A 23,238-nucleotide genomic window follows, 5' to 3' on the forward strand; every position below is an offset into this window, starting at 1 on the left:
CCCTGGGGGTCCCTTCCAACTCTATGATTCTAAGTATTTTAATGTACAAACAATACACCCAGAGCCATGCATCGCAAGTGTAGCAAACGCCTGCTTTAACCAATCTAAGTACCATGACGAGAGTACAATGATTACTCCATCATGTCCTTTAATCAAAGAACAGAACCCGAGCATTCAGGAAGGGAAGGAAGAAAAATGAGGTTATTGCTCAACTTGTTACAGTCAGGCTGATGCAGAAGTTCTCAGTGAACTGCACCCAGAGACTTTTAAAAAATGTAAATATTTAAATATAATTATTTAAGAAGAAAAACATGTTTGAGGCTGCACAGGGGAGCTGTGTTAGTATGCTGCAGGAAAACAAAAGTGAACCTTGTGGCACGGAGGCTAATGTAAGCTTCCATGAATTTTATTAAGTTGCAATAAATCTGTCTTCAAAGATCCCCCTCAAGACACAGAAACATTCAAGAGAAACAGAAGATATACACTACGGGGGTAACTGCAATATAGACATAGTAAAGGGAACTCTGCTGGTCACAACTTGGCGTTTATCCCATCTGTCTTGGAATTTTCTTGAGATGAACTACAGAAACCTACACAGCTTGCATCCTGCTAAAAGAAATGGGACTCAAGTTCAAACATAGCAGGCTCTGTGAAGGATTCTGCGGAAGAGTCTAAGTCTACTGACTACACAGAGGTGAAGTGGAGACGTGTACAAACTATTTCCACTTGTGCTTCCACTCAATTTGTACAACTGTAGTGTGTTCCTAAGGGTCTGAACTAGGCCTCAGTGTTACGACGTCAAGCAAAACAAGATCCTGCGTTTTCTGAATTTGTGTATCTGATTCTACAGAAAGACAAAGAACCCCCCAAGGACCTCTCCAAAAAGAATAGGATGGTTCCCCCCCACTTCAGTCCATACCTGGAGCGTCTCCTGCTCATTCCTGGACTGTTGCTAACACGGTAAGCTGTTGGGACACACCTTTCTTCTCTACGCCGTTCAGGTGTGTGGGCCCTTCTCCGGGGTGATCTAGAGCGAGATCTGAACAAGAGGAAGGGGAAAAGTTTTAGTTGTCTTCAGGATAGAACAATCTGGTTCTTGATTTCAGGGAGTACTTGCGGTCTCCAAGCCCCATTTAAATGTGTCCCGATACACCATAAACAATTTTTCTTCCTTAACAAGGAAAAAAAAGAGATTTTTTTTTTGGAGATATTGTCAGCTTCCTGTGGGTTTCATTTTTGATCATCAATCTGCATAAACTTCAGTTCCCAATTCCCTTGATTCCAAAGCAACATGCATTTCAGATTCTGATGATTCTCTCAGATATTAAACAGTGGTTTAGAAGATAATCCACATGCTGATGGAACTGGCAAGTTCATGCGCATGCAAATCTTTTCGGGACTAAAGCCAGGGAACCAGATCCTGCGGATCTGTACCGCTAATGGTGGCATTTCCTTTTTCAGAAGGAACCTACCCTGTCTCAAGACTATCTACCCAGCCTCTTGAGAAAGGGGAAGGCTCCTGGAATTAATGCCACTGATGTTGGAACCCATCCTTCAAAGAAGCCCAATTTTATAAGTTGCACAGTACAACACAAAGCTGACATATGCAGATAGAGACAGTGAAGAGGAGGAGAAGGAAAGGAAAGGAAAATCATCTTAGTGAAAGTGCTGGAAAACCTTAGGATCCCTCAGGGAACTGACAACACCCAAACTTTTGTGCACCACACTGGAGAAAGTGACCGTCTTAGCTTGCCCTTTTAAACCTGTTAAAATTGACTAGAAGCCCATGACCAGAATTCTTCAGCCTACAGAGGCTGTGAGTGAAAACCTGTGCCCTGTAAAAGATCTGAGAAAATCAGAAGAGCTCCAAGAACGGGAACAGCAAGAAGTGCTCTTCAGCATGGAATATGCTCACTGGGGGAAAGGGGGAAGAGGGGAGAAGAGAATCAGGGAGGGGGAGTATGGATGAACAAAAACCCTAGCTCTCTCTCTGATCACCTGTCCATTTTGGCTGAACTTTCAATTTTACCCCTTGTGAGGTTCCCTGCCACCAGACGGTTTATACCAGATCATGCTGGCATGCTCCCTATTTCTCGTGTTTGTGCTAGAGGTCGTTTCTCTGATTTCCTTTAAAAGACAAATCGGGGTGGGTGGCCTTGGGCCAGACACCCCTCTCTCAGTCTAACTTACCTCACAGGGTTATTGTGAGGATAAAAATGGAAGAGAGGACAATGATGCGTGTAGCTATGGGACCCCACTGAATAAACAATTAAAGCTGGAGCTGTGATCCCAGAGATACGTCAGAGCTTGAGGTAAACATGCCCTGGTTTCAGAGAAAACCATCCAAGCTCCGCAGCCAGCCCCCTCCCCCCAAACTTTTTATCTTTCTCTAAGAACACAGGGGTATGTGCTATGGTTTTGATGATGTTGTTACTGTGACCCTTTAAGACACAGGTGTCATGCCAAAGCATAAGGCAACATCCTTCAAAAGTGACATAAAGTAGCGGCCCCCTTTCTCCCGAGAAACGAGTCTTGAGAGTGGTGCGTTTCTGCAAACAGTTGCGTATCTTATTTCCCCCTCAGGAAAATAAAAAAAGAAGCTATCCTGAAATGAAAAGGGAAAGGGTGGGGGGGGGGAGGGTTCCTGTCACAGAAATGCTGTCGGCACACTGCACTGCAGGGAAAACTGCCGCTTCCCTTACAAGTCTGATCTTTCCCAGAAGGATGAAGGGAAAATAATAATAATAAAATAAATAAACAGTGGATAGAAGTTGGAGGTCAGTCAGACACCTTGACGTTTTACCGGGATCTCCCTCAAATGAGCTCCAGCAGTCATATCTTTGCGCTGTCGAGGCTGCCTGACAACTCCCGCGCTCTGCTGCGGCTCCCACTGATGGGCTGCTCAGCCACGGCTCCGTGCTCAATGTCCCTGTGGATTCTGGGAGTCTGCGATACGGAGGCACACACTTCACATTCAGAACAAAATGGGCTTTACTTGAGGGGGAGGGGGTTAACCAGGATTCCGAGGAAGCTCGTGTCCCTTAACCCCAGCTCTTAACAGAAGCAACGCACGACACTGTTTCTGCTTACGAGAGGCCCAAACATTCAGGAGGAGAAGAGGCTGAAATATTCATGAGTAACTACCCATGTATTTTTATAGAGCGGCTTTTTGGCTGTGTTATCTTTTTCGGCTGTCTTCAAAAGGGGAGGGGCTGCCGCTGTTAGGTTTTCCAGTGATAAAAGGCTGATTTTTTCCCCTCCCCTCAACACAATAAAGCTCGTGGGTTATTACAGCAGCCGACCACATGAGGTATTCATAAAGCCTCTCTGACTCCATTAAGTGAAGTTAATACCAACCATCTTGTTCAGCTAGGCTCTTGTTAAAAGTCCCATTATGTTGAAAGACTCGGTGCGTCATGCTACATCTTTAGAAGCCAGAGCTGCATGAGGAGATGTGGCCTCCAGGGGGAACAGAAAGAGATTCTGCCAAACACCCTTTTTTTCCCTTCTTTGCCAACCAAACACGGGGAAAACCGTTCTGAGCCCAGCTCCGCTGATAATTTGGAACAGACGCCCTGAGCGCACGAAGTTTACCTATGCCAATCAGCTCATCTTAAGAAACTAATCCTTTAATGATGCCTCTCTCTGCTAATTACTGCACACAGTTCGTTAGCTGGGTAAACAAAGTAGGTGGCTTACTAAGTAATCTATTATTGAAGCACATAAAGGGAAGGGAAGGGGGGGGGGGGAAGAAACTATTAATGCGAAATGAAGTTTCCGGCTCGACCGAAAAACAAACTTACAGCCTGCAATTGTTGCTCGCTCTCCTCCTGTACTTGTTATGAAGCAGCCCGAATTCATGTAATCCATAGCACATGGTCCGAATGTAATGGGGACTTTCTGAACGGGTGGGTTTCAGTTGCCAGATTTTGCAGCAAAATCATTAAATCACTCACTTGTGTAATGACTTCTATTGGCAAGTGCGTCTTTGGTACCCATCTACTGGTACCGCTGTTCCTCCCACCCCCCCCTCCCAAAATTACTCCACAGACAATAAGGAGAACGCACGCACCCCAATTAATATGGTCCTTATTTGAATTTACTGATAACTTGACTGTGAAATTTGAATCTTCTCAACTAGAACGTCACACATTAAACCCTCCATGTCTGATGCTTTGTATCTAGCAAGTCACTGCGCTGTGGAGAGTTTCTTTATGCCATGTTTATCATGGGGTTTTTGCAGCCTATTTAGGGGAAATATACGGAATCAGGTGCTGAAAGTAGAACAAAAGAGGCCTGGTTTTTCTCCCCCCCCCCCCCCAATCACACACAGTTAAACAGCTCCTCTAATTTCGGCATGTGAGAATAAAGAAAGGATGAGCATAGGAGGATGGTGAAGGAAATGGGCAGGAGACAGCTGCTTTTTTTGGGGGGGGGGGGGGTCATGGATACAATAACCAGACAGCAGGAACGTCACCTGATACTTGCAAATTTTAATGTGCTCTGAAGCTCAGGCTGCTGCTGAGAAATCAGAGTTGCAAACCCGACGCCATTTTGCTCTTATCTATGGGAAGATGGCAATAAGCTTTCATGTTTCAGAACTCTTTCTGCAAGGCCCAGATACCACGACTGCCAGGATTCAGGATGGACAAAAAGAAATACTTCCTTTACACAGAGAGTGATAAAACGTGGAGTCGGCTGCCAGAGGATGTCGTGATGGCCACAGGAATAAACAGCTTTAAAAGGGGGATTAGACAGATTCGTGGAGGAGAGGTCTATCAGTGGCTGCTAGCCATGTTGATTGAGGGCAGCCTCTACCTTCGAAGGTACTAGGCCTGTAAATCCCAGAGCCGAGAGGCAACATCAGGGGAAGGTCTCAGCTTCTATGCCCTGTTGTTGGCCGTCTAGAGGAAATGACTGGCCACTGTGTGAGACAGGATACTGTACTAGATAGATGGCTGGTATGATCCAGCAGGGTTCTTCTTATGATCTCATTCTTGCACTTCCAGTTAGAGTCTGTTCCAAAGGGTTTAAAGATACCAGTAATCTGAGGCACTAAACTCTGCCAAAAGTGCTCCAAACCTATTCAATTGATACAATTAAAAAGGAACTGACCCTAGAGGGATAACTTGGGGTCCACATATTAGCAAAGTCCCAGTGTGATTAATAGGAACACACCTGGTTCAGCCAGGTATTTGTCAGTGAATCCTTAAGGGGCTCCCTTTGTTCCAAGAGCTTCACATTCCCACACTGCTGAGAATTTCTGGCTGATCTGAAATGCTAAGTAATACTTTAAGGTGAGCTCCTACAGTGTGGCATTCATCGCAACTACACTTTCAATGGCTTTGCTGCCTTTTAAAACATCTATTAAGCTTTCTGAAGGCAAGCGAGTCCTAACAGCTGCTTAAACAAAACCAAGGCAGAGTTCTTAATTTCTCTCTTGGCCTCCTCACTTTCAGAAATCTAAGCCACCAGCTGCTCAATAACTTAGCTGTCCTGAAAAACAGAAGGCATAATCAGGACAAGGCTCCGCCTAAAGACAGCATTTGTATGGTGCTGGGCTTGGTGGAATAGTGATACATATCTTTGGCTAAGCAACAGGAAGAACTTCCTGACAGAGCAGTTCTTCAGTGGAACAAGCTTCCTTGGGAGGTGGTGGGCTCTCCTCCTTGGGAGGTTTTTAAGCAGAGGCTAGATGGCCATCTGATAGCAGTGCTGATTCTACGACTAACTATGAATTTGGGTAGATTGTGGGAAGGAGGACTGGAAGAGATGAGCCAGTTGCTTGGATCTTATGGTCCTTTCTTATATGGCTGGGACAATGCCAATCGCTGCTCTGGGGTCAGGAAGGAATTTTGCTCCAGGCTAGATTGGCCCAGGGATCCTGGAGATTTCCCCCCTTCCTCTGGGTATAGAGCAGGGATCATGGGGGGCAGGGGGGGGGAATAGCTGTGAATTTCCTGCATTGTGCAGCAGACTGACCCCTTGGGATCTCTTCCAGCTCTGTGTTTCTCTGTTTCCTACATCCGCATTCAAAAATTTACCTGAGAGTTTCTAAGTTTTATTTATTTGTTTTTTAGATTTATGAATCACCCTATCTCCGAATGCACAGGGCTCTGGGAAATGTACAACAGGAATTTAAAAACTTCAATGTAACGGTGTTAAAATTAATAAAACAGTCTTTCCTATATTATTAACTAGTCTCTAGATGAACCCGCTCTGGAGCAGTGTTCCCTCTAAGATGAGTTAGTGTGAGCTAGCTCACAGATTTTTAGCCTCCAGCTCACGCATTCTTGCCTAAGCTCAAGAAAAATGGCCTCAGAGCACAATAATTTATGTGGTAGTTCGCAACTTTAATGCCAGTAGCTCACAACTTTAATACCAGTAGTTCACAAAGCTCTTTCTGCAGCTTAGAAAGAACATTACTCTGGACCAGGGCTGGCCAACGGAAGCTCTCCAGATGTTTTTGCCTACAACTCCCATCAGCCATGCTGGCTGGGGTCGATGGGAGTTGTAGGCAAAAAACATCTGGAGAGCTACCGTTGGCCACCCCTGCTCTGGACTATGTTGGAGTCTTGCAAGCAGGTCAAAGTGAAAAAGATGGGGGGGGGGGGAAGAGGAGGGTGCCAGCCATGACAGAAACCATTGCTGTTCTCAGCCAAAAGGCTGACAGAACGTCTCTGCCTTACAGGCCCTGTGGAACTGCATCAAGTCCTACAGGGCCCTGATGGTATTTGGCAGAGAGTTACACCAAGTCAGATCCAGGTCTGAAAAAGCCCTGGCTCTGGTTGAGGACAGCCGAATCTCTTTCAGGCTGAGGATCACCAGTTGCTGTGTATGGCAGACTGGGCACTTAACAGAACCATAATGCACAGGCTAATCAAGAACAGGGAAGACCTGCTGAGACAGACACAGCCTTGAACAACTCGACACCAAGCTTGCCTTGGCGTCCGTCTTGAGCTGTGAAGCGGAGGGTATTTCCACATGGCATTTTGACAGCATCTCCATGGAATCAAAGATGTATGTTTGGCACAGACTTAATGTTTAGTATTACACTGTAAGTCTGAAAGGGGGGGAAAAAACCTGTACTGCTGATACCATCTCCTGAGGGTTGCCTTGGCAGCATTTAATTGCAAGATGGCATGCTCTGCTTATGACACTCTGAAGGGAGATGCTGTGCAGAGCTGCAGCCAGGTTTAGCAAAACAAACATGCACATTTGCTTCAGACATTTATCAGGTATATTCTGTGGGTCACCAATGCAAACCTGCTAAATGGTGGTGGGGGGAACGGAAGGAGAACACAAGAGTTTTTAAGAATAGTTTCAGTTCAATGCTGCACTCACCTGGAATGCCGGACAGTTCTGTATGCGGTGGGAAGTGAATGCTTGGCTTTTGAATGGGATCTAGACCTGGACTTTGAGGACGAATGATACTTGGAAGGGGGTGACCGGGATCTCGACCGGGATCTTTTCTTGTGCTTCTTTTTCTTCTTTTCCTTTTCTTCCTCTCTGGGAAGATCTCTGTTTTTGCTCGATGGCCTTTCTGATATGCTCATTTCCAAGGTTGGTAACGTCCTGACGCTGGTCAACAGAGCACATGGTATGCTACTGACAGTCTGCAAGTTAAATTGTTGGGTGTTAACCATAGCATTCATGGCTACAGAGTGTGTTTAAATGCTACCCAGAAAGTTCAGGTTAAAATCCCAGCAGTCGTCACACACTCACTGGATAGACTTTGACAAGTTAACAGCTGCCTGTTTCCCATCTGCGAAATGGGAATATTAATGCCCTACTCTCTATCAAGCACATTTTCTTTTATCCTGCCTTTCTTCCAAGGAACTCAGGGTAGCAATAAATGGTCTTCTCTTACTCATTACAAGCCTGTGTGGTAAGTTAGAGGGAGAGAAAGTGGTTGTTCTTAGGTCAGACAGTGAGTTTCACTGCGGAATGGGGATTTGAACCCAGCTCTTGTTCAGCTTGACATTCTAACCACTACTGTTCACTGACTCTCCTTCTCCTCAGACTGCTTGGAGATCTAATAGTAGCATGGAACACACAATTTTGAATATATAATAGTGACTGGATGATAGAAAATGCCTTCAAGTCGTGACTGATTTTGAGAGACCTCAGAGTTTTCAAGGCAAGAGACATTCAGAAGTGATTTGCCATTTTCTTTATCCTGCCTTCTTCCTTTTGCCTCTGCATCGAGACCCTGGACTTCCTTGGTGGTCTCCCATCCAAGTACAAATCAGAGCCAACTCTGCTTAGCTTTTGAGATGTTACAAAATTGGGCTAGTCTGGGCTATCCTGATCAGGGAATAAAAGTGACTAACAGAGTTCACATTGAAAGACTGTTATTTTGACTTATGAAGTTGCTGTGACTAGTCTTGCCATAAGCGGTAACGCGACCACTACTTCCAAATTCCCAATTAAAACAAAAGACTGAAGGTATCCCTTCGCAGCCAGAGAGCACTTAAGCAGAAGTTAAGACTAGTGTCATGGGGAAGCTGTACATTCTACCCAATACCACTTACACAGTAGTTAAAGGTCCACATTCGATGTTGGTGTAACTGCTGACAGTACGAGTATATCACAACCACACAGTTAGCCGTTTACCCTGGCATCCAGAACTCTGCAGCTAATATACCAAGTTGCTCCAAAGCTCTAGTACAAGGATGGGAAAATGGCGAATTGATTTTTTTTTTTTTTGTACTCGCCTGCTGTGCTCATAGAATGTTTTTATCTATGTATCCATTAGCAGTCAGAATAATCACTGCAGTTTTTCTCAGAGATGCACAACAGCTTTTTAAACAGGGAAAAAATCAGCAAGATGTGCTTTCTAATAAACCAATTTGCCGCTGGTTTTTATCTTCAGAAGTACGTATCAGAAATTTTAATCTTCAGAAGTACATATCAGTTTTTCAGACACCAGCACTCATAATCTGATGTTAGGGATGCCAGCCTCCAGGTAAGACCTGGGGATCTCCTGGAATTACAGCTTCCCTGGAGAAAATGGCTGCTTTGGAGGGTGGACTCTAGAGCCTTGTATCCCACTGAGGTCCCTGCCCTCCCAAGGCTCTAGAGTTTCTCCAATCGGATCTGGCAACCCTGCCCCACCCCCATTCCCTACCAATGGTCATGGGGGGACCTATCAACCTTAGTACAGAAGCATAAAGTGGTACTTGGTGTATAATTTGGTTTTGGGAGGGGAAAATTAGTGAGGCTGATGAAAATGTTAATGATAAATAGCTGCTCTATTCCCCTGCTTTGTTGAACATCACCATGGTGCTGCCAATATCATCCTGTTGAAAATATAAGTGGAAAAAGCTGTGTTGACATAAACAGCAGTCATACGTATTTGGTATGCGAGAGGTCTGCTTCCCCTAAACAAGTGATTCGTCCTAAGAATACAAAATATAAAAGGGGGGGGGGTCAGTTCATTTGAAGCTAAATGATTAGCATAGGGGCCATTTCACACATTATTTGGCAGCCTGTTTCAATTTCCCAGCGTTTATATACAACAGGGAGCTACAGCCAATCAGGGCTTCTTGCTGAATATATATGATAAAATGTGTTTTTGTCCCCTTCACATTTTCAGCAGTACACTTAAAAATGTAAATACAAAGCAGCTGTCAATTAAACATAAGCAGGTGTTCAAGAAATTTGGCATTTTGTACCCTGGTGTGGTCAAGTGTAACAGATGTACCTTCTCATTTGGTATTCTTAGTCCCTCCTGGTTTCTCATGGCAGTGGAGAAATCCCAGGCGTGCTGCTATATAATCTCCACTCCACCCATTTTGTTCTTATATTACCCATATAACAGAATGATTCATGTAAAAGAACTACTAGAAGAAAGAGAACTATGAAATGATCTATCCTGGTTTGTCCCCTCCTGATTGATTATATCAACAAGTGAATAATAAGAAACTCATTCCATGTACTTCTCTCACAGAGCTAAGTGACAATGGCTTTTTATTGCCAGACAAACAGATAAAATAAAAAAAATAAAAGGAGGATATTGGACTTATATCCTGCCCTATACTGAATCTCAGAGCGGTCACAATCTCCTTTTACCTTCCCCCCACAACAGACACCCTGAGAGGTAGGTGGGGCTGAGAGAGCTCTTACAGCAGCTGCCCTTTCAAGGACAACTCCTACGAGAGCTATGGCTGACTCAAGGCCATTCCAGCAGGTGCAAGTGGAGGAGTGGGGAATCAAACCCGGTTCTCCCAGATAAGGGTCCGCGCACTTAACCACTACACCAAACTGGCTCTCATATTACTATATGAATTAAATGCAACCGCTCTCATCTCAGAAGCCCCTTTCGAACGAAGTGAGCACAAGAGGCAAGGATGCATATTAAGAATGGAGGATTAAAATTAAGGAACTTGAAGGATTCAGATGAAAAGAACAGGATGGAAAGGCAAGCAGGACTGAGGGAGGGCGGCAAGAAAACATAACAGAATTGAGACAGCGGCTTCAATACAGAACAATTCTGCCGAATGCAGCTATTGTTTCGGCAGAAGAATTTGAAAGAATTTTAAGTGATGAATTTAACTTTATATACTATTTTAACTGTGTATTCCTTTCCTTTTATCCAATAAAATATTTTTTTCTTGCAACTGCTAGAATTCTTTTTGGATCCCTGTCAGAAAAGGTAACTATGGAATATACATCAGAATGAACTTGCAAACATGGTAAAATATAATGCCTCCTGAGTCGAAGCAGTACTATCAGTTCCTCAAACTAAGGAAAATGGCAGAGAAGAGGAAGAAAGACTGATAAGGAATAATAAAGTGACAAAAGGACGGCCAGTTAGTATGAGAAACCATATGAACTGTTTTTACACCCACTTCTGCCATGCCTATCCCCCACAGGAGAGACAAGGGAGACTTCAACACTGAACCTACAAAACAGATTAAAAAGAAAAAGCAGGCCAGAATAAAGGCTCAATGAAACGGAGCAAAGGCAAAACACTAGAGCTGAGATAAAAGGAATTAAGATAAATAAAACCTAAGATAGCGTAAGATAAAGAATGAAAGCCCTAGAGAGGGAACACTGCTTCATAACGTCTGGCAACGATGCTCCACGATCGGCACTTCTTGCCTTTTAAAATCCTTCCTCCTCCCCCTACCTCCTAAAACGGAGAAAGGAGGGAGTTAGAACCAAAATAAATACAAATATCAAAGTACTGAAGCTAAAACAGAAGTAAAATGAAACGAAATTACACCCTCTCAGCAGAGCACAGTGTTTAATCCCTCTCAACCAGAGACCGTACTTTGGTTTCTTTTCAGATTGCATAATTATATATTCAATATTTACTTCTTCCTAAAGCGCTGAATGTTCTTTTTTCTTATGTATTCTAATTGCACTTATATTGTTTTGTCTAAAAGCCTGCTAGGCAGACTTCCTTGAACAAAGGAATTAAGTTGCATATACATACTTACACTGCTGCTACCTGCAGGCTCTAGATCTATCTAGCCATCAGGATAGACCAACTTTGTTGGTCTTACAGGTGCCAGCAGGATGCCAACTGATATGAGCGCAACCAACAGAATATATGAGTTTCTCCAGGGGGACCAAGACTAGCAGCTTACTCAATGAATAAAGTTTGAGTGGCACCTTTTAAGTTTAATTCTGGGAATAAGCTTTTGCGGTCACGCATACTTCCGATACATGAATGTAGAGCTTATACCCAGAATTAAACTCTGCTGGCCTTAAAGTTGTCACTGTACTCAAAACTTCAATCTGCTGCTTCAGACCAACACAGTTACTCTCTTGAATCTTACTCAGTGAAGTTTATGGAACTGCCCCCCCCCCAGGCAGTAATATTTTATTAGTTAGGCCCAGAGGGGTTTCATGGGGCTTAAAGGAAGAACTTTGTTCAACGTTGGGATGTGTCTTGATTCCCCCCCTCCCCACTTTGCGAGGAAAAGAGAACTTGGAATAGATATGGGAAGACCGATGACTTTGGAAAGGAAAGGTTTGAGGAATACGGGCCACTTTGAGGAATACGGGCCAATGAATGTATCCAGGAATAACTGAGAAACAGAGAAATCTAAATATAGCCTGAAACACCAATCTGGAACTTAGCCCAGCAGTGGTTAAGACAATTTTGCTTAATTACATGATTCTTCTTTTTGTAATCAATGACTGCAAATACAATTACATCTTTCCTGTTCTGAAAAAAAAAAGTTATGGTGATCTGCCTTGCAGATTGTATAAAAACCTAGTTTGGTCCACACTGACTAAGGTACAAAGGAAAAAGCGAAGAGAAGCATGACTGGATCTGAATGACTTTTAAGAAGGCGAACTTCTCATCAGGGTCTGGAAGCTTGGTCTGTGCCAGCCAAGTAGATGGAATAATCCGGGAGAGGATCAAGGTTCCTTATGGGGCTCATTCACCACAAACATCTCTGTGTTGACCCCTGACCTGGATGCCCCAGGCTGGCTCAATCTCAGAAGCTAAGCAGTGTCTTCCCTGATTAGTACTGGGATGAGAGATCACCAAGGAAGCCTATGGGTGCTAGGCAGAGGCTGGTAATGGTAAACCACTTCTGTTCATCTCTGGACTTGAAAACCCTGCATGATTGCCACAAGTCAGCTGCGACTTGATAGAATCTTACACAAGCACACACAACTGTGTCACCAGCAAATGATGTTATCAACTGTTTGTAGGAGTCATCTATGTTTATATGTCCGGCTTAGTCTCATCCGTGCAAATCACCTTTAGCTTGATGCCTGCCTGTCCATATCATCTCAAACACCACATATCCCTTCGTTATGCTGTAATGATAATCTGCTGCTCACCCTCTACCAGTGTTCCCTCTAAGCTGAGCCAGTGTGAGCCTCCGGTTCACACATTTTAGCCTCCGGTTCACACATTTTTGTCTTAGCTCAGGAAAAAAGGCCCCAGAGCAAACCAATGTATGCAGTACCTCACAACTTTAATGCTAGTAGCACACAAAGTAGAATTTTTGCTCACAAGACTCCATAGCTGAGAGGGAGTATTGCCCCCTACCTATATGTATGGACTGGTAATTTCCCATTTTATTTGTCTCTGTCCTAACTCTAATTGGCCCTTCCTGGCAACTAACCCCTCCCTCTCTTTCTATAGTTGGTTGAGGAAATTCTGTTTCATTATCTGAAGAAATGTGCTAACATGTGAAAGCTTGTATCTTGAATAAAACTTTGTTGGTCTTTACGGTGTCCCTGGAGTCCAACTTTGTTCTGCTACATCAGACCAACACGGCTACCCGCTCGAACCATATATCTCTTCTTCAATTTCATTGTTTTCTCCACCAAAAAAGACTAGGGCTACAATTACATTATGCAGCGCATTGCAGGTCTTCTGAATTACAACTTTTAAAGTCTTCCACAGCCTAGGACCCACGTATCAAAAAGACCATCTCTTCCCATACACCCGTGGGCAAGCTGTGGGTTTCAGGTTCCCTTCCTAGCTGTTCCTCCATCTAGGGTAGCCCACCTGGCATCAATTACAGCCTGTTCTTTCCCCATTGTAGTTCCCACTCTATGGAAATGGCTGCCTGAGGATGTGAGGAGGTGTTGCGAGACTATTTTCTAGGGCTTTTAATGTGGTACAGGCTAATGGCATTTTTGAAGGGGGGAAAGAATTAAATGTGAATCTGTAAGCTGCCCTGGGATGCACGAAAGGTCAGCTATAATTGAATAATAATAAAAATAAATAAATCCAGCAATGTGATTTCCAGGTACCAATGGCGAGCTGAGGGTTGCTTAGACAATTACACCCAAGGAACATGTTATATTTGCACAAGTCGAGTCCAATTTATACCGTGGTCCAGTAAAAGCATTCAAGCATATTAATTTGCATCTTAATAGAAAGAAGGTAGTTTAGGGTGGGGTTGGTGGGAGAGATGCAACCTCTTGGTCTCTGTAGGCTTTCTACAGGTCTTTTCTACAAATTTAGGCAAGCACTGCTAGCAAAGCAATCTTAGGCGCTGGAGTTAATGGATATCAGATTAGATGGACACTCAGGGCTTTCTTTGTAGCAGGAACTCCTTTGCATATTAGGCCACACCCCCTGATGTAGCCAATCCTCCAAGAGCTTATAGTAGGCCGTGTAATATGCAAAGGAGTTCTTGCTACAAAAAAAAAAGCCCTGGGCACACTTATCCCTATGCAACCCAGATTTCATTTCTGACAGTTTAAAGCCACTATTCCAATGAGCTGAACGGAAAAGAAGGGAAGTTTTCCTCAATAATCATACGACACAGAGCACGTGATGTGACACACACTGAACTGGAGACAGGTTAGTACAATTAGCTTGTCGGTGTAATACACGGAAAGACTAAAGCACAAAGCAAGAAAAGATGCTGAAACAAACAAGGACAAATGTTACGGTGCTCAAAAACAATGAGCACTGTCAGCAGTGGGAGAATTACTTTCACGCCAGCAATTCTTCCAAGAGAGCTTTACAATTTGGGGGTTCTGCCTCTTGGAAATGTGAAGGCACTGACAATTGGCTTTTCTATAGAGAGATACAAGTATAGGCAATCCTCTTCCCAAATAAAAGAAACAAACGCCTCGAGGGAACCTTAATATAAAGTTAACATGCAAACATTTCTCTGACATGGAAGAATTGCAGACATCTTTGGATCTGAAAAGCCCTATGGCTGTCAACATCAGAACTGCAGAACAGATAGGTAACTTCCATTACCCTAGCTGTGCGCTGGGCCTATTTCAGACTAATCCAACCCCACCCCCACCCCCCCATCCATAACTTTTCTTAGACGGAGCAATGAAAGACCTCCAAGGCACAGAATAAAAAGGTACTCTAGAAGAACTGCGAACAGCTGCTAGATGCATGGAGCACATCTAACTTGCTTCCGTGGTCTTTTTAAGCCGTTCTCAGCAGAACACTAAATTAACAAAAGGTTAAAACTCCCGTTGCAAAGAAGCGGGTAGGTCCCAAAATGTGCACAAAAGAACATCTCTTACGTACATTTAAGGGGTCCCTTCACATGTGCTTCCCAATGTTTTAAACTTTCAAAGGTCTGTCTAATACTATACTGTGACAAAGGATCACTTCAGTGATTTAAAAATAAACCAACATGGCTCTGAGTAATCGACACGACATGTTGTGTGTCCAGACTAGAACATATTCTCTCTTAATAGCCTAAGCAAGCACCTCAAACACCACCTATTCCTTCATTATGCTGTAATGATAATTTACTGCTCATCCTCTACCCATATGGATGGACTGGTAATTTCCAATATTGTTTGTCTGTCTTGACTCTAATTGGCCCTTCCTGGCAACTAACCCCCCCTCCCCAATATGTAATGGTTGAGGAAAGTGATCCAAGTGTGCAGCCCTGTTGGTCTGAAGCATTAGAACAAAGCAGGAGTCAAGTAAACCTTTAAGACCAACAAAGTTTTATTCAGAATTATTGTGCTAGCACATGAAAACTTGTATCTCAAATAAAACTTTGTTGGTCTTAACGGTGCCCCTGAACTCCAACTTCATTCTGCTACTTCGGACCAACACGGCTGCCCACCTGAACCTAGGGTTGCCAAGTCCAATTTAAGAAATATCTGGGGACTTTGGGGGTGGAGCCAGGAGACTCTGGGGGTGGAGCCAGGAGTCATTAGGGGTGGAGCCAAGATCAAGGCTGTGAAAAGCATCATTGAACTCCAAAGGGAGTTCTGGCCATCACATTTAAAGGGACGGCACACCTTTTCAATGCCTTCCTTTCATAGGAAATAATGAAGGATAGGGGCACCTTCTTTTGGGGCTCATAGACTTGGACCCCCTGGTCCAATCTTTTTGAAACTTGGAGAGTATTTTGGGGAGAGGCACTAGATGCTGCACTGAAAATTTGGTGCCTCTACCCCCCAAAAAAGCCCCCCCCCGAGCCCCAGATCAATTCTCCATGATTTTCTATGGGAATAAATCTCCCTAGGGAATAATAGAGTTCCCAGCAGACACTTCTCTCCCCTCCCCCCGCTTTCTGACGACCCTGAAGCGGGGGGAGGGCCTCCAAACCGGGGGATCCCCTGCCCCCACCTGGGGATTGGCAACCCTACCTGAACCATATATCTCTTCTTCACTTTCACTGTTTTCTCCACCTAAAAAGACTAGGGCTACAATTACATTACGCAGCACATTGCAGATCTTCTGAATTACAACCTTTAAAGCCTTCCATACCCTAAGACTCACATATCAAAAGGACCTTCCCATACACCCCTGTGGGCAAGCTGTGGATTTCAGGTCTAGACTAGAACGTATTTCTTTAAACAGTCTAAGCAAGCAAGGCTATAAGAGTACAAACACAAGATTTAGGAGTCTAAGAACCTGATCAGGAATTTCATGATTCAGAGATGTCTGAATTAGTGAAATATTAGCAATGAGCACTGTCTTCCACAGAGCTCCTTTTATTATTGCAAGGAAAAAAATCACTTTCCTCTTTCATGATTCCTCTCTGCTAAAAAAAGTTCTTTGGAAATACAGAAGCAAAACTTGGACAAAGTGCTGAACAGAATGAGCTGCTGCAAAATTTAAAGGGCAGAAAAAAGAAACGGGAAGCGGAGATAAGCGATGGAGGTATTCAACGTATGAAGGGAACAGAAAAAACTGACCCTTATTTTGAACGGTATTTTCTGATGTTTCATGGCTAAATTGCAAGAAAAGGCAGAACAAAAATCAAAGCGAATCCCCAGTGCTATGTGAGGTCTGGAAGGGGAGCAGAGGAACTCTTATGGAAATGTCAAAACATTTGCAGAAGTGTAAATGATAGAATCACATCTCAGGACAAAAAGGGGATAAAAACCTTCCAAAAATTGAGGCAACAGAATCCTTCCATCTTTGAAAAACCAGCTGTGCTTGATAGGCTAACGCAGACTTGCTGCAGAATGCCAAGCATCTGCTGGGGAAAGTTAGAATTTTAGTACAATTGCCTTTTCATTATTTTTCAGATCCAGTGAGACCTTGTTCACGTTGAAATTATGACACTGGACAGCGATCTGGGTTTAAATCTACTGTGCAAAACTCTTAAAAGTTATATGCTGCTTTTTATTGCCCCCCCCCCAAAAAAAACCCCAAACCCAACACTGCTAACAAAGAAATATTAATTGGCAGTGGAAACCTCTCCCCTCAATTATCCGAGAAAACCGATGTCATACACCCAAAACAAAGCTGAGACCAATCTGGAAGGGCAAGCTTTCCTACAGAAAATTTCACCGTTTTCATGATTTAAAAAGAACACTTTCTTCTCCCATATGCAGACCATTGTCTGTTCTGAGGCCTGTCTCCATGTGGGTGGCAGCATGTGACAGTTTTGCAGCAGCACCCAAACAGTGGCATGCCCTTCCAGAGGTGGCCCGTGCAGATCCTTCAGCAGCAGCTGAAGAACGTTTCATCCTGGCAAGTTGCCAGGGGTGTATAAACTTCATTAGACTTCGGCGTATTTTGTTAGGGATTATGGTACCTGCTTGAGCCAGTTTGGTGTAGTGGTTAAGTGTGCGGACTCTTATCTGGGAGAACCAGGTTTGATTCCCCACTCCTCCACTTGCACCTGCTAGCATGGCCTTGGGTCAGCCATAGCTCTGGCAGAGGTTGTCCTTGAAAGGGCAGCTGCTGGGAGAGCCCTCTCCAGCCCCACCCACCTCACAGGGTGTCTGTTGTGGGAGAGGAAGGTAAAGAAGATTGTGAGCCGCTCTGAGACTCTTCAGAGTGGAGGGTGGGATATAAATCCAATATCTTCTTCATCTTCTTGATTGAGCTAGCTCATTCTTCCTCTCTATTTTTATACGCTGGATATTCTTGCTTTGCATGCCTCTAATCTTGTTGCAAATGGCCCTAAAGACCTGAATAGTTAAAACAGCTGTACATTGAGAACAGCGATATGCTAACACACACGCACTGCCGTTGTTAGTCTGATCAGATCACCGTGAGGGTCTGTTGATGTGCACTGTAAATTATATGCCATGAGAAGGTGATGAGTGAATCACAAGCAATTCGTTGCACCTGATCAGAGAGGTGTTTATTCAAATTTTTTTCTTTTATTTATATACTCTTATTTATAATCCTGCCTTTCACCCCAGGGGGACCCAAAGTGGCTTATATCATGCTCCTCTCCTCCATTGTATCCTCACCAACAACCCTGTGAGGTAGGATAGGCTGGGAGTGTGTGATTAGCCCAGCTCCTAGTCTGACACTTTAATCACTATACCACCCTGGCTCTCTGTAAATAAATGCCCTCATTTTGGCCCAGGCTTGCTTGCAACTAACAGACATTCTCACATTCTGACATGTTACTGTTTTATTGGTTTCCCATGCAAATGCTATCCAGACCAAATGTTCTTTCAATTGTTAATTTCACTATTTTGCAATTGAATTCTAACTTTGTATTCTAAACCACTGCCTACCAGCCACAAGTAATTCTGCTCACTGTACCCCATTCCATTGTCTGATGAAGTCTGCATGCATACGAAAGCTTACATTCTGAATAAAACTTTGTTGGCCTTAAAGGTGCTACTGGACTCCTACTTTGTTCTACTGCTTCAGACCAACACGGCTGCCCACCTGGATCTATCAGCATTGTGATATGTTTGAAATGACATTTACCTCTTTTAGATAATACGTGCCACTGAGGAAGGCTAATTTGCAGGAAATGGCCCTTAGTACCCCTCTCATCCAGCAGAACAGAGCAAGGACCTGCAAATACAAGTTTGTTCTCCAGTGTTTCAAGGCCCTGTCTGAGCACATGATGATTCCAAGTTTAAGAAGTGGGGAACAAAGAAAGCCTTGACTGCTTTGGTAGATTCAAGTGGGCAGCCGTGTTGGTCTGAAGCAGTAGAACAAAGCAGGAATCATGTTGCACCTTTAAGACCAACCAATTTTTATTCAGAACGTAAGCTTTCGGGCGCTCTCTTAAGCACACTTCATCAGACGAGGGAATCAGGTATTGTGAGCTGAAATACAAGCAGTCTGGCAAACTAACTGGTCACATAGTCACATGCCGGAGGAGGTGAGGGCCCTGCAGGACCTTGTTTAGTTCCGCAGGGCCTGTAAGACAACCCTCTTCCAGCTAGCCTACACCTAGCTGAGATGAGAAACTAAATGTAGCTTTGCCAGACTCCTGTTACACATATTTTTGTAATGTTTAATGGTTTTAAGGTTTTAACTGTTTTAAATGTTTTAATTGTTTATATATTTAAATACTTGTTTAATTTTATGTATGACTATTTGTTGGACGCCGCCCTGAGCCACTTGTGGGAAGGGCGGGATATAAATCATAAATAAATAAATAAAAATAAAACAGTGTGGCTACGCCATTTGGTCTGGATAGCCATAAAGGGTAATAAAATTCTCTGCCAAGTGGTGTTTCTGCAAATCTAGGTGAATCACAAAAGGACGTGTATATTCAGCTTGTAGTCCACCCAACCAACTTATCAACATTGATCTATACATACTAAACATCGTTCTAGCCTGCCATTAGAAAACAAGAATACATAAAATGAAAATGGGTTGAGTATATGTAATGAGATAAATAGCCAATATCCCTTATTTGAGTATGTCAATATAAAACATTATTCCGATACACTACTAGAAAAGAGAAATACATTGGAATACTGTGGATGTATAGCTATACTCACTGAGAGTGGGTTTAGCATACGTAATGAGATAAGAAACCAATGTCCCTGTTCAGTCCTGGAGAGGTGTTTCTTCCAAGTTCCATAATAATTTGTAATTCAGCAATTTCTCCATTCTGTTCTTGACGTTCCTTTGCAGTAAAACAGCTACCTTGAGGTCACCCGCTGAACGCTTTGGAAGGTTAAAGTGTCCTCCCACAGAATAAAAATTGGTTAGTCTTAAAGGTGCCACTTGATTCCTGCTTTGTTTGACTGCTTTGGAACGCTTGCAAAAATGAATCTGTCAGTGAAGAAGCACGGCACGCCTAAAGCTGGATGCTCTGCTTGGAGCTAAAGACTGCCACAATCTGCTGAAGTTCTCGAACAAACATCCACTATCCTACATGTGAGTTGCACCGTGACCTAAGGCGGATCTCAACCACGGCAGTTATCACTTTGGTGTTTTTAAATTTAGGATAAAAGAGACGAGAGGTCAAAGGTGAGTGGTAAGCACAGAACGGTTGAAGAGCACTGCTTTATTAGATGGTGAAGGAACTACCTATTGAGAGATCGCCCTCTTTTCAAGGAGGAGGACACAGTGCACTAATTGCTTAGAAATAAGAGTCTAAAAATATACCTTTGGCTTCTTACAGGCGGTTTTCAGCTTCTGGCATAAAACTATCATCTTGCTGCAACCTGATACCAAACAGCCTATTGACAAAAAATGCAACAACGGTGCGCAGGCTAAACCCAGTTTTGTTTTGAAAATAAAGAGTTTTGGCCAAGAAGTCTTTAAAGTGTCAGAAAGTAGAGCACACAAATAGACAATATTTTTATCAGTCGTGTCAGGGGAATCAATATTTTGTTTGCTTTTGAACTGCACTTGAATATTTTTAAGCCTTGAAACAATGCTGTTTTTTTGTTCAAGCAGCCTTTGAGAGCAGCAAAACTTGATAACAAGTGTTCGATCTTTTGTGTGTTCCCGCATGGCTAGGAAATGTATTCCTTTTGTCACAACTGGTGATCCAGAGTCCCAAGGAGTTATAAAATTAAGGGCAATGCAGCAGGCAGAAGCCATATGGAGCAAAAGAAGAAGAGAAGAGACTGGATTCATACCCTGACCTTCACTACCCAAAGGAGTCTCAGAGCAGCTTACAAATCTCCCTCCCCTTCCCCTCCCCACAACAGACACCCTCTGCGAGGCAGGTGGGGCTGAGAGTGCTCTGACAGAAACTGCTCTTGAGAGGAACAGCTCCGCAAGAACTTGTGACTGACTCAAGGTCACATCAGCAGGTGCACGTGGAGGAGTGGGGGACTCAGACCTGGTTTTCCCAGATAACAGTACACACTTAACTACTACACCGAACTGGCTCTAAAAGAAGAGTTCCAAAAATGTTTTTTGCAGTACGGTTGTGCATCTTGAAGAAAGAGGGATTTTTACAGGCAACCGGCAAGCCAGATTTCTATAGCTTTCACAAGGTAATTTGATTTGTTGGCAAGGTCCTATTTATTGCGTGGGCACATTAAAGGCATGGTCCAGTCGCACCTTACAACCAACAAAATTCTATTCAAGGCATAAGCTTTCATGTGCATGCACGACAGCTTATACCTCACGAATCTACCCTCTTGAATCTACAATAAAGGCATATTGGCCTAAAGGCTACTCAGAAGAAAGAATCAAGGTGGATGAATGCCCTGCACGCGGAGGCTGCTTTGAAACATGTTTGTTGGGAAGTCTCCTTCTAGCTTGTGCGGTGAGATTCAGGGTACAGAGCGTACCTTCTGCAGAACTGGCCTCTTCTGCACACCACTACAAGCCTGCATTTGGCAGGACTTGTGGCAATTCCCTGCTGGGCAGCCTCTACCCACAAATAGCTGCAAGTTTAAAGCTACTGCCGAATGCCGAGACAGGTCTGCATCACTGCTGTTCTCTCACACCCTCTTGTTGCTTGTCACTTTGATGTAAAGGAGGAGACTTTTTTTTAAAAATCTTTTGTTATAGAATGTCTGTTTGCTATGTTTGTGTTTTTTAAGTCCAGTGGCACCTTTAAGACCAGCAAAGCTTAATGCTGGATAGAAGCTTTTGTGTGCATCTGAAAAAGTGTGCATGGACAACAAAGCTTATACCCAGAATTAAACTTTGTTGGTCTTAAAGCTGCCACTGGACTCAAACTTCGTTCTACTGCTTCAGACCAACCCAGCTGCCGACCTGGGTCTGTTTGCTAAACCGTTATTACAGTATCAAGAAGAATTAAGAAGAATTGCAGATTTATACCCCGCCCTTCTCTCCGAATCAGAGACTCAGAGCGGCTTACACTCTCCTATATCTTCTCCCCCCCGCAACAGACACCCTGTGAGGTGGGTGGGGCTGAGAGGCCTCTCATAGCAGCTGCCCTTTCAAAGACAACTCTTGCAAGAGCTATGGCTGACCCAAGGCCATTCCAGCAGCTGCAAGTGGAGGAGTGGGGAATCAAACCCGGTTCTCCCAGATAAGAGTCCGCACACTTAACCACTACACCAAACTGGCTCTAAGAAAAGCCAGGTAGGGTATCCAGATGTTCTTCTCACTGACCCACTGTGGGGAATCTTTCAGAATGCTTTTTGGTAGGATAGCCCTGGCCCTTGAAAGCTTAATCTTGTCAGATCTCAGAAGCTAAGCAGTGTCAGCTCTGGCCAGTATTTGGATGGGAGACCACCAAGGAATACCAGAGTCACTATGGAGAGGCAGACAAGGGCAACCACCTCTGTTAATCTCTTGCCTTGAAAGAGGTTGCCATAAATCAGCTGTGACTTGATGGCCAAAAAAAGAGAGATCATTCTGACATTTTAATTGCATGCTTTTGGCATGAAATACAATCCCAGATGACAGAAGTACATTAATCACCCTCAAAATCTTCAGCTTCCCGCACTGGGTGAAGAAACAAGGATGAGATTGGGCGACAGAGACATGGAGAACTGGGTTTGAATCCCCACTCTGCTGTGGAGGTTTGCGGCGTAACCTGGAACAAGTCACACTCAGTCTGACTGCCTTCACCAGGGGTGTTGTGTGGATAAAATGGAAGAGAGGAGAAGACGTAAGTCGCTTTTGAGTCCTCATTGAGGAGGAAGGTGGGGTATAAATGACATAAGGAAATAATACGTCGACTTAGAGCAGAGTGTATGACGGTTTCCAGGAAAATACTTTCCTAATTTCACCGAAAGCAACTTTTAAAATGGGCTTAAACCTTCTCGCATAGGCCTAGCATCTACGCCTGGAGAGATCTTGAAATCTCCCACATCCTATTCTGACACTCTACCCATAATACCATGCTGGCTCGTATTTATGAGACAACACTAAAGACCATGAAAGGAGGTCTACGGAGAAACTGGCATATAAAATTGGTGGTGAAAAAGACACAGGGGAAAAGAGTGTGGCATGGGCTGAAAAGTTAGGAAGCTGCACAGATATTGGCAAAGCAAAAAGGAAAGCAGGCACTGAAATGAAAGCAATACTGTCTTAGAAAGGTTAATGAAAGGCTTACACAAGAGATGGGATAAAATAAAAGCAAAGCTATTATTGAATTCCCTAATCCCTCTTGGAAAGTTCCAAGGCTGCCCCATCTTTCAACCTCAAAGACCCCTGAGCAA

The 23,238-nt window shown here is 43.8% G+C and overlaps 1 protein-coding gene across 7 annotated transcripts in view; it reads right to left on the bottom strand.

Moving 5' to 3' along the window:
- The window catches only part of SFSWAP (splicing factor SWAP), a 161,023-nt gene that overhangs the window by 33,180 nt on the left and 104,605 nt on the right, over positions 1–23,238 (bottom strand). For 5 of the 7 annotated variants that reach the window (XM_060249084.1, XM_060249086.1, XM_060249083.1 and 2 more), the window contains exons 14-16: positions 7,345–7,616; positions 2,791–2,946; positions 920–1,039 (exon numbers count right to left, since the gene is read on the bottom strand). In XM_060249084.1, coding sequence (XP_060105067.1) covers positions 920–1,039; positions 2,791–2,946; positions 7,345–7,616 — 548 coding nt within the window. The remainder of the gene's footprint in view (positions 1–919; positions 1,040–2,790; positions 2,947–7,344; positions 7,617–23,238) is intronic. The other 2 variants (XM_060249087.1, XM_060249090.1) reach the window with 1 other exon arrangement.

This window comes from Heteronotia binoei, chromosome 11 (assembly GCF_032191835.1).
Source record: "Heteronotia binoei isolate CCM8104 ecotype False Entrance Well chromosome 11, APGP_CSIRO_Hbin_v1, whole genome shotgun sequence".
NCBI classification, from domain to species: Eukaryota; Metazoa; Chordata; class Lepidosauria; order Squamata; family Gekkonidae; genus Heteronotia; species Heteronotia binoei.